This window comes from Vulpes lagopus, chromosome 4 (assembly GCF_018345385.1).
Source record: "Vulpes lagopus strain Blue_001 chromosome 4, ASM1834538v1, whole genome shotgun sequence".
Lineage (NCBI taxonomy): Eukaryota > Metazoa > Chordata > Mammalia > Carnivora > Canidae > Vulpes > Vulpes lagopus.
Window position 1 is genome coordinate 53,085,641 of NC_054827.1, and position 14,689 is coordinate 53,100,329.

The 14,689-nt window shown below is 41.3% G+C and overlaps 1 protein-coding gene across 2 annotated transcripts in view; it reads left to right on the top strand.

Moving 5' to 3' along the window:
• Positions 1-14,689, top strand: part of LOC121489170 (probable maltase-glucoamylase 2) — a 90,350-nt gene that overhangs the window by 53,349 nt on the left and 22,312 nt on the right. For both annotated transcript variants that reach the window (XM_041751801.1, XM_041751802.1), the window contains exons 29-44: positions 290-386; positions 861-973; positions 1,452-1,577; positions 3,123-3,251; positions 4,414-4,521; positions 6,328-6,390; positions 7,181-7,315; positions 8,875-8,959; positions 9,778-9,916; positions 11,878-12,011; positions 12,293-12,327; positions 12,425-12,541; positions 13,094-13,242; positions 13,352-13,436; positions 13,916-13,972; positions 14,379-14,503. In XM_041751801.1, coding sequence (XP_041607735.1) covers positions 290-386; positions 861-973; positions 1,452-1,577; positions 3,123-3,251; positions 4,414-4,521; positions 6,328-6,390; positions 7,181-7,315; positions 8,875-8,959; positions 9,778-9,916; positions 11,878-12,011; positions 12,293-12,327; positions 12,425-12,541; positions 13,094-13,242; positions 13,352-13,436; positions 13,916-13,972; positions 14,379-14,503 — 1,697 coding nt within the window. The remainder of the gene's footprint in view (positions 1-289; positions 387-860; positions 974-1,451; positions 1,578-3,122; positions 3,252-4,413; positions 4,522-6,327; positions 6,391-7,180; positions 7,316-8,874; positions 8,960-9,777; positions 9,917-11,877; positions 12,012-12,292; positions 12,328-12,424; positions 12,542-13,093; positions 13,243-13,351; positions 13,437-13,915; positions 13,973-14,378; positions 14,504-14,689) is intronic.

A 14,689-nucleotide genomic window follows, 5' to 3' on the forward strand; every position in this document is an offset into this window, starting at 1 on the left:
CTTACGAGCTAGTAAGAGAGAGAGAGATGCAGAAGTAATGATAATCCAGAATAATCAGGAATATATTAGAAGTATGTAATAATAAATGAGGAGGGCTTGGAGGGGGATGTCACCGAATTTTTTTACTTGGGTGGAAGGGAAGATTAAGGAAGATTTTATAAAGGATGTGACATTGTGCTGAATCTTTAATATTGAGTAGAAACTTGCTGTTTGGGTTATGACATAGAAACAACTTTTTGGATTTTGTGTGTGTGTGTTTACTGCCTTCTTTCCCCTATGACTCTCCCAGTACAAGAAGAATTCCTATGGTGTCCACCCGTACTACATGGCACTGGAGGAAGATGGCAGTGCCCATGGAGTGCTCCTGCTAAACAGCAATGCCATGGGTAAGACAGAGGCATGTTCCTTGGGTATCACCATAACTAGCTGTGACCATTTTCCTGGGGTCTGGAATATCAATAGAAGTAGAGAAATTCAAGGGCAAGGGAAATGGGACAGATAAACTGACTTTCTATTCATTTCTTCATTCATTCCTTCTAGATTTATGAGGAGCTATAGGCCAGGTGTTATGCTAAAAATTTGACCAAATTGCATGACCTTATTTTACTGTGACAGTTTAACTTCCTTTCACAGCATGATACGAGATGTTGAGATTAAGATTATGTTTCTTATACCTGCAAACCCATCTATTCCACCACATGAGAGAAGACTTTCCAGAGGAGGAGGGTATTAGGGAAAGAGAGAGAGAGAAGAGTACATTTTAGGGCAAATTTCTTATCTGGGTGATATACACTCCAAGGACTCCTTGTTTTCTATCTATCTATCTTTCTTTCTTTTTCTTTTTTTTTTTTTTTTAACAGATGTGTCATTCCAGCCCACTCCTGCCCTGACATACCGCACCACAGGAGGGATTTTGGACTTTTATATTGTTTTGGGGCCAACCCCTGAGCTTGTAACTCAACAATACACTGAGGTTGGAATTCATTTTATGCATTGATAAACCATCAAATGTTTATTGGGTATTACCATGTTCTTAGCACTGAGATAGGTTAATTTTTTGTTTTTATCACCCTTGGGTATTCCTACTATATTATTGCTGTCTTTCCTGAAGTTAGGTTTTAGTCTTACTGGTATAAAGGCATAAAGATACCCCACATGTCTCTTAATTATGTGCTAAGTAACCTAAGAATCTCTAATCGGTAATAACTCCTGAGTTCTCAACATCCCCAGAGTGGAAGCTCCACCACACGGGAGACTTTCTATCATTCTGTCATTCTGCATGCTGATGGTTTTTCCATATTTATTTGACTTCCTTATTTTTCTTGGAAGAGGCCTCTTAGACTGGAGAGGGCTCAGTAGAAGTGCTCAAGTTGCTTCAAGTATAAGCCTTTTCTTCCCTTCCCCAAAAAGTCTTCCTGGATTCATTTCTCTCTCTCTCTTTTTTTTTCTAGTTGATTGGTCGGCCAGCAATGACTCCATACTGGGCCTTGGGATTCCAACTAAGTCGCTATGGATACCAGAATGACATTGAGATCTCCCAATTGTATGACGCAATGATGGCGGCCCAGATTCCCTATGTATGAATCCCCCACTCAGTCTGTAGTTTAATTAGTTATGGAATTTGCACCTAATTACAGATTGAAAATGTCTTTGGGGAAATTATTGATGACTACTTCAGTATAGGAAAATATAGTTGTGGAGCTAGTCTTGTGTGGAATACATTGCTTTTTGAATTTCATGCCTCCTTTTTATATCAAGGGTTCAAAATTGAAAGTTGCATTAATTCTTCAGTGATTAACAGTGTGATTGAAGGATATTGTTACTCACTGCCTTTTGCTGGGAATATCCCTCTCTAGGCACAACTGGTCTTAAGCCATGACGCTAGGGAGTTCTAAGTGAGAATCACATCAAGAGGATGACAATTCTAGATTATACTGTGATTGTCCTTAGAAAGGATTAATAAAAAAATGACAATATGAAAGAAAGCAGTAAAAATCAAGTGTTTACCCTCTCTAAAGCACATATGTGCATATCATACAATGGCAATGTAGTCCCCTTCATAAGCCCCGAGAAGTGCAGTCCACTGCTGTCAGCAAGCAGAATTCCAAGATAGCATACCCTTCCTTCTCCATAATCATCAGTTTCTCATCACTCATGCTCTTTCTGTGCTTTCAGTCCACCTTCTGAGAGTTTAGAGGACAATTAATGACTGGATGAAAATAAAATGTAATGATATTCTCATCAAAGATAATTTGAAGCATTCATCCAGGCTTCAAGTATTTTATTTTTATATGCTGCTCTACCATATACTTATTAAATGCAAATTAGAAAAGATAGGAAAATTAAAAGATGAAAAAATCCAGAAATCTACCTCACCAGAGTGATCAGTGTTAATAACATGACAGTTTGTTCTTTTCCATGCTTTGATTTTTGTACAAGTCTCTGCTCCCCAAACAAGTTTTACCTAGAGTCTTAAGGCCATACAAGTGATTATCCTCTTCAGGCTAAAAAGCAGCATCTCTTTTTTTAAAACTGGATATTGACCATGCTAGCCATCAGTCACCAATCTTGGATTGAGGGACTTTCACATGCAGAAGCCTAGGTTGGTACTGTTTAGAGAAAAAGGAAGACAATATTCTAATCTCAAGGACCATCCAGCCGAATGGAATGGCAGAAATATACAGTCTAGAAAGCTATACAATAATATACTTCTAAATGTGAATAAATCCAATAAGGTTTACTAGGGGTGGGGGGAATAGATATATAGTCTTTTCTGCTTCTCAGAGAAGTCCTGCTTTCTACCCTTGAACATTCAACTAGCACTTTGATAGGCTCACCAAGTTTGAAGAGTGGAAAAGACATGAATTAAGGGAGGGAAAGGAAAGAGAATTCCAGTTAGAGAAACAGAAGGAAAAGGATGGGGACAGGTGATCTGTATGCAGGAATCAGAAAATAATTTCAATCAGCAGAATTGAAAAGTCAGTGATGGGGGGTGGGGGGTGGGAAGTGGGGGTGGTATGGGACAAATTAGGAGGGACCTGGGCTAGGGTTAGCAGAGCTGTTTGTGTGCCCTGATGGGTCCTGCTGTAGGATCCCCAGCATCTTGCTGCTCCTTCCTGTAGGATGTCCAGCATGTAGACATCGATTACATGGACCGGAAGCTGGACTTCACTCTCAGCCCCAACTTCCAAAACCTCAGTCTCCTGATTGATGAAATGAAGAAAGATGGCATGAGATTCATTCTCATTCTGGTAAGTACTTAGAAGATTAGAGCCCATTTTCTGTTTCTGTGTTCATGGCTTTAAAATAGTACCATTGAGGGAAACTAAATTAAGGGTACATAAGATTTCTCTGTACATTTTTTTTCAACTTCCTGTGACATTATAATTGTTTTTTTTTTAAGTTTTAAAAAGCAAATAAACAAAGGAGGACAGAGCAAATGAAAATTGGCTTTCAAAAGGTTATGTTTTGCAATATTGATTTTTTACAACTGTCACTGGGATGTAATTTATTATTAGGATTCCCTTGGTTAGGGTTAGAACTGTGGACTGAAACACTGACTATAGCAACAACATCCAAAAAGCCTGACTGTTTCAGGCTGTGCCTTGGAGGAATAGCTATATCCTAGTCTAATCTTTACCTTAAGGCATTCAAAACCCACTCCAGTTGTATCATTACCCAGCAATGGTGAGGCTCAGGGGACTTATTTCTTCCTAATTAAACTCACAAACAACTGACCTAAGATCCAGAACCCCAATTCGTTACTTTGCATTGGAAGCTATACTTTGATAAACACAGAAGTAGTTACCTGCAAATGGTCTTCCCTTCTAGCTTCCAAAAAATGAAACATTATTTGCTGACTTTTATTCATTCATTCAAGTATTAATTAAATAGTGGGTTTTGAAAATCACTGTTCTAAAAATTGTGTGTGTGTGTGTGTGTGTGTGTGTGTGTAATCTAAATTAATGAATAAGACATTGTTCTTTTTCTTACAAGGATTTTATTCTATCAAACGGAGACAGCCATTAAATAAACATTAAAAAAGATCATTTCAGATAGTGGCGATTTGTACTTCAGATAGTGACAATTATGAAATAGGATACTATATAGAGTAACTGAGGCCTGTATGGAATGGGGTGAACAGGGAAGCCACTTTGGATACATAAGTTGGGCCACAGAAGAAAGAAGCTTCATGTTCTTCAGGAGTGGAAGCACAATAAAATTGGCCTTCTTCGTGGGAGGGAAATGTCTTATCAACTTGGTTATCTCCAGGAATGTTTTCAAACAGTGTACTTAATTCCTCGAGAACTTTATAGATGTGAGGCAAATTATCTATGGTTTTCTTTTTTTTTTTTTTTTTTTGTCTTGGAGATATTCTTCTCATGTTCTTTGTTTTAAACCCTTGCTTTGCAGGACCCAGCCATTTCTGGCAATGAGACTCAGTATCTCCCATTCACCAGAGGGCAGGAGAACAATGTATTCATCAAATGGCCTGGCAAGAATGACATTGTCTGGGGAAAGGTAAGCCTTGGGAGAAGGTGTCTATCATTAATCAGCAACAGAATGTCTTGATTAAAAGAGAGTGTCTATAAATCTTGGCAAAATATATTGGGTAATTAATAAATTATGAATGAGTAGAAATTTGCCTGATGCTGATTAATAAGACCAAGGTTACAGGTCTAATTCTCTAAAATATCAGTAAGCTTTGTTTTATTGTCTGGAAATATTCTGGTGCTCTACCCCTTATGCATGTCAGCTGGTCATGTAACAACCTAAAGAATTCCTTTAAGAATAGCTCTGAAGTCTGTGTCTGCCAGGCACCCCCACTCAAAGCTTGCATTCATCTTTTACCTATGATGCTTGCATCCTTCATTCCTGAATAAACCATGAAGTCCTGTAGATTCTCCTCCTTTTGTCTCCTTTAGTTCCTTTTTGTGACCTCGGTTCTTCATCTGTTTGATTTATAGCAATAGGATTGTGGGCGAACTTCCTGACCCCAGATGATAGAAGCTCCTAGCCAGCATTCAGACTCTGCTCCATTACTGTATTATGCTACTTCCTGTTGTTCTAGATACATGCCATGCTTACCATGCCTTTGAATGTTGCCTTCTCAGCTTAGGCAGATAATATCTGCCCTTCAAGACCAACTCAAATGTCTCCTATGAAGCATTCAATGACCAGTTTAGCTCTCCCTGTTTCTTCCTTTTTCTATATTAGTATCCTCAAGAGGATAGCATGTCACTTAGCATGCACATTTTATCTGTGAACTCCTTGAAAACAAGGATGATCAGGGCACCTGGGTGAATCAGTGGGTTGAGAGTCTAACTCTTTGTTTTGGTTCAGGTCATAATCTTGGGGTTCTGGGATAGAGCCTTGTGTCAGACTCTAGGCTCAGTGAAGTCTGCTTGAAGATTCTCTCCCTCTGCCTCTACCCCTGCTCATTCTCTCGCTAAAATAAATAAATACATCCTTTTTAGAAAAAAAGAAAACAAGGACCATCTTTTTTTTTTTTGAAAAAAAAAAAAGGACCATCTTACTTAAATCTCAGTAAATACAGATTATAGTACAGTGCCTATCATATATAGTAAGTGCTCTGTAAATGTTTGCTGATGAATGAATGAATGTATATAGTTAATGTCCTTCTAGTTATAGATGAGATTGGTTGAAACTCTGGATTTTTTAATGCTATGTATATTTGGGGTCCCCAATAAGTGATAATGCTGCTTAAGCATATTGAACCGAAGTTTATGGGTTGTGAGTGAATTCAATCTTAGTTTTTTAGAGTCATGCTTTAAATTTGTAATTTATGAAGAGAATTTTGTATATGGGGATCCCTGGGTGGCACAGCAGTTTGGTGCCTGCCTTTGGCCCAGGGCGCGATCCTGGAGACCCAGGATCGAATCCCACATTGGGCTCCCAGTGCATGGAGCCTGCTTCTCCCTCTGCCTGTGTCTCTGCCTCTCTCTCTCTCTCTCTCTCTCTGTGTATGACTATCATAAATAATAAAAAAAAAGAATTTTGTATATGTCTATGACAGACACAGAGCAATCATTTGAAAGGTGATTGTTTAGAGGATATGTTTAAAAAAGATTTAGTTCATTTCATTTTTGAACTTAATCATTTTGAAAATTTATGAAATGAGTCAAGGAAACCCAACCTATTTTCCCCTAAGAGAATTTCACATATTCAGATTTTATAATTTAATTAATGGCAAAGATCTTCAAGAATTTTATGGAGATGCAAGTCAATAGAGTCTAACATGTGAATCATCTCATGATCCATATGCAATGCCTTTTAGAGGCCTTAATTTTTCTTCTTTTGCTCTAGGTTTGGCCAGATCTACCCAATGTGAATGTGGATACATCCCTTGACCATGAAACTCAGGTTAAGGTATAGTTACATGCAGATTTTTGTCCACATTGCCCTAAACATCTGGATACTTATAAGTTTTATCCCAGAACTTGGTTAAGCAGCTCTCTGAGCATGCTTATCAACTGGTAATTTCTTGGGAGAAAGAGATCCTCAAACAGAAAACACAACAAGCAACTAAACTGGATATGTGTAGAAGGAAATCAAGTGAAATGTCTCCACATGCGTGCCTTTAATAGGTTATATTTTATTTAAATCCAATGTTGCTTGAAAAATAATGAAGTCCAAAATATTTTCACTGGAGAGGTTATGAACAGCCTTTTTAATGAATTGTCTCCATATAAAAAAAATATGCCAGCCAGTTAAAAGGAGTAATATTTTTGACCTCAGCACTTGATGTCACATCATTCTGGGCATGTAGCATCCCCTTCACCCTGCAGCTCACTTTTCTCTGGATGACTGGTCTCCTTTATTTGGCCAGTGTAGAAAAATCACTTGTATATCTCAAGTTCGATCATTTAGACACAGACAGTTAATTTTCCAGTTCATATGATTAAAGGCCCAGTAATAAAATGAATCTCATGTTTAAAGGAGATTTAAGACTATATAACCTCCTTCTAGGAGAATAAAGAAGGCAATCAGCCTTCTCTGATCTCTTTGTGTTCCCAGTAAACTCAGTAGAAGCAATAGCAGAGCTGAGGCTAGTTTTAGACCCTTGCACAAAGACCTGTTCATCGCCCCTTCCTGGTCCCCAGACTCCCCTTCCTGGATAGGCAAAGACCCAGTGTGAGAGGATGTGTTACTCTTACAGCTTTACAGAGCCCACGTTGCTTTTCCTGACTTCTTACGTAATAGCACAGTTGCGTGGTGGAAGACGGAAATAAAAGAGCTCTATGTAAACCCTCGAGACTCAACAAAGAGCTTGAAGTTTGATGGACTGTGGATTGTAAGTGTACCCTTGTTTTTTCTTTGGAAATGTTGGCAGTCAAACCATGGAGAGGGAATTCAGAGACTAGCAAAAGAGGGAACTAAGGCTGAAGGAGTAAGAGAGAGGGATACTCTTGTACAATTGAGGTGCTGGATCCCCAGAGACAGAGATGATTGTGGGTCTGCCCAGGAACATGCTTGTGACTGGAGCCAGTGGAAGAGATGTGCCACTGCTGGAGATGCTGCCAGAGAAAGAGGGAGAGGGACAAATACCCCAGCTTCTCTTATCTCCCACCCTCCAGTCGTTGGCCAGTGCCTCCCATTGGTCAAATTACCCAGAAGCTAACACTACAGGAGCTTGACAGTCCTGTATCTTATGATACAGGTAGAGCTAGTGAGGGCAAGGCATGAATTCAAGAGACAATAGATATTTACCATAGTGAGGGTACAGACTCATCTTCAAAGGCCTGTTCAGATATTTGTCACACCTGTCAACTGGGCTTAAGAGTAGGGCTTCTAGAGATGTCTGTGGGATATGTGCCCAAAGGTTGTTCTATTTGTGTTCTCCTAGGGATGGGAGGCATATCAGTGTTCTAACTTTCTTCCTCACTGTCCAGTGGCCTGAAATCCTGAGCATATTCTAGGCTAGCTCTCAAGAGCTTCATAGGTCTGGACTAGGCTGAAAGAAGCTCATAATTCACCCAGAGACAAACCTATAAGCCCACTATCAGCCCTGGGGCTTCTCTGGCCACTATTCTTGGGGTAGATAGGCCCAAAGCAGACATATGAAATATTAGCCTGAACAGGCAAAGCAGGTAGTGAAGAGGTATGGGTAGCTCTGAGGAATAGGGAGATGATCACTCTGGGATATTTGTTCTGCTGGAAAGAAGATGCAACTGAAAAACTCAAAATAGTAAACAGTTCCCCCAAATACTTGCCTTTGCCCTTAGTATGTCTGGTTTAAGGTAGTCCGATTTACAAAATCTTAACTTTTCTGCGAATAAAGTAGGCAGTGAACATTCACCTTGGGAACAGCTACTTCTTGCCTTTAAGTAATAAGCCCCGAGAATGATTTGATCTCCATATTTGTTTCTGAGTCACCTACAACTCTTCAGGACTGCATCTACCACAGAAAGCGAGACACTCCTCCTGTATTTGGTCTCTGCTGATGTCAGAATTAGACTGAGAAAGAGTAAAGGAAGGTAATGGCAACCATTGGCCACAGATAAAAAAAGTGTATAATTCACACACAAGAAAACAAAGGTGGCCTTCTTGTGTTGGGAGATGTATCAAGAAATCTCCTTAGGTCATGGATCCAGCATAATCTCCATATCTGTGCTACTATGAAATGATCCTCCCAAGTTTAAAAATGCCAGGTAAACTGGGAGTTTAAAACTCTACTTAGATGTACATAGATTCTTAGATTCCATTTGGGTCAATGCCTCAGAGTAAACAAAGTCAATGAAATGACTAGCTGAGGGCTTACCTAGGGTGTGTTTATCTCTGTGAGGTCAGTGTCCTCCAAAGAAAAGGCCCCACTGCCTCTGACATCACAGAATGTTTGTTGACTCTTTGCAGGATATGAATGAGCCCTCAAACTTTGTGGATGGATCTGTCAAAGGCTGCAGTGATGAAATTCTTAATAATCCACCCTATATGCCATGTATGTAAATGATTCCTTCCTCAAATTACTTCCCTACTCAAAAACTCTGAAAGTTTCCCTCTTCCTGTCAAAGTGAACCCTAATTTTGGAAAAAGAAAGTACTTGTACACATGACACAAAATCCCAAATACAATATAGATTACCCTGAACAAGAGTAAATTACTAATCAGGCAGAGAAATAATGACATGATGTATTATGAAAGAAGCCACGCAATGCAGAATGTCTGGGTGGCTCAGTGGCTGCGCATTGCCTTCTGCTCAGGTCCTGATCCCAGGATCCTGGGATCAAGTCCCGCATTAGACTGCCCACAGAGAGCCTGCTTCTACCTCTATGTCTTATGTCTTATGTCTTATGTCTCTGCTTCTTTCTCTGTGTCTCTCATGAATAAATAAATATAATCTTTAAACACACACACACACACACACACACACACACACATCCACCAAAAACAGAAAATGGAGACCTTAATACTGTTGGTTGAAACGAGATCCATTCCCTTGAGAATGGTACCATCTAGTGGAAAAAACAGTCTTAATAACAAAGGAATTTATTGTGCTGTTGAGTGGGCTCTGATTGCATTCTACAAATACCAGAAGAAAATGAAGTGGGCCTTCCCCAGCTCCTCACTGTGTCCTGACCCTTCATTAGTTATAAAGTCACAGGATGTTGATTCTCTAGACAAAAGAGTTCTTGAAATCCCAACTGTCACTGGTAACAAAGTTGTTGATTGAAATAGAGAAAAAGCAAGGCAATGAGCATTTCTGGTGAATGCACAAAGCAGGTTATTTTGGGAAGTTAACTCGGCATTTCCACTCAGATTTGGAGTCCAGGGACAAGGGCCTGAGCATCAAGACCTTGTGCATGGAGAGTGAGCAGATCCTGCCAGATGGCTCACGGGTGCGGCACTATGACGTTCACAGCCTGTACGGATGGGCCCAGACCAGACCCACCTACGAGTGAGTGTATTCCTAGAGTGGCTGGCTCAGTCCTAAGAGCCTGCAAGTCTTGATCGCGGGGTCATGAGTTCAAGTCCCACACTGGGTGTTGAGATTACTTAAACAAATAAATAAAAAACTTAAAAAAAAAAAAAAAAAAGGAAGAAGCCTGCCTAAAGTGTAGTCAAGCTGAAGGGAAAGTTAAGGCCTCCCTGGTCCCCTGGATGCCTTGCTTCTTCTATGTCTTTTACCCTTGGCCAAGGGGTAAGTATGAAAAGCCATGCCTTCAACTTGAGGCAATTTGTAGGACAGCACTACCTTTCACTTCCCGCTGACTCAGGATCTCAGGTCCAGCCAGTGAGTCACTGGAATTTTCTCCTTTCGTGGCTCTTTCCCAGGCATGCCCAGAGCCTTGTGCATGTGCTGTCCTGTCAATCCCCAGGAATATGTAGGTGCTTTATAAAGTGCTCCGTGGTTCTACTTCTCCGGGATGTACTCTAAGACCAGCCAAGCTTTGTTTGTCCCAACTGAACCCCAGCCCGAATACCTGTGATGGTGCCAGAGGATTGTTATTGTTTTGGTAATTCCCTAGCTTGAGAATTATTTTTTTTCCCCTGCTGAGTTGCGCTGTGAGTCCAATCAAATGGCCACAACACCGTGGGAATGGAGATTTCTCCAGGGGTCTGGAAGCTAAAAGCAAAGTATTAATTATGCTCTGGGGCTGGTGCTTTTAACAGAGCCTCCAAAGAGGTCAGACCTCTGAGGCTGCTGCCGGGGCTGCTGGCTTTTGGAGCCACTGCACTAGGGATGGGGTCAGCTAGGAACAGCCCCAAGTTCAAATCCCACAGGCCTCACTGTCTTGCCAAGATTTAGTAGTTTCCCTTGGATAGAGAATTTTCATTTCTTTAGAGCTGGTTAATTTCTAGAGTTCTGCAATGGCCAGTGACAGAGCTCTTTGCATCGCTCACATCCACCCTTCCTGTCTATTCCTGCTTTATTTCAGGCCTTCATTATCTCTCATTCAGATTTGTGTGTAGGAGTGAGTGTGTGTGTGTGTGTATGTGTGTGTGTGTGTGTGTGTCCATCCACGTGGGGATTTATGTTGGTGTGAAATATTGGAACTGACCTAATGGATTAATCTCCACCAGAGTAGCTAGCCCCATTTCCTGACATCCTTTATTGAATAATTCATCTGTGTCTATTGATTTATAATGCTTCCTTCAGCAAATGTGTGGATTGAATTACGTACTCGGTTCTGTTAATAGACTTTCTCTTTTGTTCCATTGATTTTTCTCTCAGACAATTGTTTTTATTTTCTTACTGAGGCTGCAGGCAAAAGATCCACCATCCATATGGACATATCTGAACATCTTTTGTGTGTATTTGTCCTCGTGTGCCAAATTTATCCCACTTTGTGAGGAGTAGCCACAAATACAGAGAGAGAATATTGCCGAAGAGCTATAGTCATACATACTCTCATTTGGATCCCAGATCTGTCTCCTTACTCTTTAAATGTCCTCTGACACATTGTCTAACTTCTCTGAGTCTCAGTTTTGTAACAGTAAAAGGAGGCCAAGGAAACCTTCCTCATGATATGTCTAGAAACCTTCCATGACATGTCTATCATGGTTTTTAGACCATGTACATGGGAGTGACCAGGATATTACCTGGGTTAGAGTAAACACCTGTCGCATACCTCCCTCTGCTCCTTCTTCCCACCTCTATGTAGACAACTAGTCAATTTAATTTTTTTTAAAAAAGGAAATCCACATTTAAGTGATGATAGATCTCCAGTAGTCCTGCCATGACACTTAGCATCACTTTTAAACACCAGATGCTTCTGGGGAAGATGCTTTCTGGCTCAGAATGGAGTGCCATTGCCGCCTCACACTCCAGACTGGGGCTGCTCTCTGTAATGTTGTTCCATAGCTGTCCACCCTCAAATTCGCCCTCAATTCACCTCCTTGTTCCCCTCCGATCAGAGCTGTGCAGGAGGTGACGGGACAGCGAGGGGTCGTCATCACCCGCTCCACATTCCCCTCTTCTGGCCGCTGGGGAGGCCACTGGCTGGGTGACAACACGGCCGCGTGGGACCAGCTGAAGAAGTCTGTCATTGGTGTGTGGGCCTACTCCCAGGGGCCTCTGCTGGCTGGGAGGGGACTGGGTTGTGTGCTGGCAGCCGCATTGGTTATGTCCAGGTACCATCCACATGGGCAGCAGAAGCAGCAGCAGCTGACTTCTCTGTGGGTGTGAATTTTAGTTTATAGTCTATACCCATCTTTCGATATTTTCATCATAGGTGGCCCAGGGCTTCCAAATAGGGTATGGAAGAGAAAGGGCAAACCTACCCTCTGAAAGGGCTGCTTCGTCCAACACAGCTGTGTCTTCTCATTGCAGGCATGATGGAGTTCAGTCTCTTTGGAATACCGTATGTAAGTTATACTGGGGCCGTCGCTAACCAGTCAGACCCCAGAGCGCCCGCAACCTACAAAATGTCCCACCTCATGCTCTGATTTTGCATCTTCTCAGACAGGAGCAGATATTTGTGGCTTCTTTGGAAATGCCGAATACGAGATGTGTATTCGCTGGATGCAACTGGGGGCCTTTTATCCATTTTCCAGAAACCACAACACCATGGGGACAAGGGTGAGGCAGCAGCTTGGTGCCACCATGTTTTGCGCTCTTGAATCACAACTTCATTTTTACCCTCAAAAGTATCATATTTCTGAGTAGGATGAGGACAAAAAATCATAAAAATCAGAACCTCCACTTCTTATAAAACCCACAGAGTTCAAAACCCCAGAATTATAAGCAATTCTCAAGAATAGACCTCTGTTCATGTCTTGGGGGATGTATGCCTATGAGGACAGAGGGGTTTAGAGCTCCCTATGGGGCTAAAACAAGAGCAGCTCCCTTTCTTTGGAGAATTTTTATTTTATTCAAATCCATCCACGCTCTGTCAATGCTGCATAGAGACCTGTCTCTCCAGGGCTGTATAGCGGACTTAGGAGTCAGTGATAAACAGTGAGAAGCAAGTAGCATGGATTAGCAGGATAGCAAGGGGAAGAGAAAGGGTAGAAATGAAGGGTGAGATCCCAGTAACTGGTATGTGGGACATGTACGTGCCTGCTGACCCTTTTCTGATACCATTAGGATGATGTAAAGAAATATCTGCCACATGTTCTTTTACCTTTTTAGAGACAAGATCCTGTGGCCTGGAATTCAACCTTCGAGATGTTCTCAAGAAAAGTCCTTGAGACCAGATACACCCTGCTGCCCTACCTCTACACTCTGATGCATAAAGCCCACGTGGAGGGCAGCACCGTTGTGCGGCCCCTGCTCCATGAGTGAGTACGGCCTGTCTCCCCAAGCAGAGGTTCTGGCTGGGTCTTGGGGATAGTCCTCTGCCACAGTCCTCACAGGCTGCTGGGTATTCTCGTATTTTTTCTTTTGAAGGTTTACGAATGACCGTAAAACATGGGTCATCGACTGCCAGTTCATGTTGGGCCCTGCCATCTTAATCAGCCCTGTGCTGGAAAATGTGAGTTTTCCATCAGAGATCAGAAACCCTCAGTTACACAATCTAAAGTACAAGAAGGAAAAAAAATTAGATAAAAAGTAAATAAAAATAAATAAAGTACAAGAAGGGCGTTTTAAAGGTCATCTTGTCCCACTAGCTATTTTCTAGTAAATATCTTTCTAGAATATTTAAGGGAGATCTTTTTCTTTTTTCAAAATCTCCATTAATGAAAACTTCACAACCCCAACTGATTTCTCATTTTAGTGTCTCATTACCCCATATCTTCATAAAGTGTATCTTGTTTATAAATGAATTTTTCTATGTTTGAAGAATTTTCTCAGATCTTTTCCATTTCAAACTTCCCAAACTCTTAAAATCATTAATAAAATTCTCATTTGTAGTTTTGTTCTACAGAAAGAATTTTAATGATTATTTTAATAATAATTTTAATAATTAAGTTATTGGAATATGCATAATGACATGTCGATTTTATGTTTCAGAACAAGTTTCAGGTCAGCGCTTATTTTCCCAGAGCTCGTTGGTATGACTACAGCACGGTAAGAACCTACATTTTGTGAAGAATCAGACTGGCCCATGCTGGCTAGAAGGGTGGCCAGCGCGTTCTCTTGACTTTGAGGCACCTCATTTCCAAGGCAGGAGTTTTCAACCTTACAGCCAAGCAAGATTTGCTTATGTAAAAGTATACACAAAAGCATAATTAGGTAAAACCTGCCTCCCATATCACAGTGACTTTTCTTCCACCCCCATCTTTCCTGAAGGATACAGAGAAAAGACTAGATTTCCAGAGTTCTCAACAAAGCTGAAATCAGCGATTTTTCTCCTTTGACTTGCCGTTTCTTGCTGACTTTCCAGCAGGCTTGGAAAGACTTGTTGTATTAAAGCTTGCAGCATTCATTCCATCTCTTTATCTTCATCCTTCCCTGCCTGTATTCTCTCTTCTAGGAATCTGGCAGTGTATCAACAGGGCAGTGGAAAATCCTGAACGCTCCCCTTGACCACATCAACCTTCACATCAGAGGAGGCTACATCCTGCCTTGGCAAGAGCCTGCGATGAACACTCACGCCAGGTAAGGGGGCCAATGGTTCCAAAGGCCTCACTTTGTCCTTGGCCTCACCTTGGTAATGAGGTCACCTTGAATGGAGCTGCTTGCCTTAACCAGGGCTCAGGGGATAAATAAACCCACTTACAGATGGTCTCATTGATTCAATTCTGTAAGTACCTTCTGAGTGACTTGGGGGAGGTTGCGTTCATG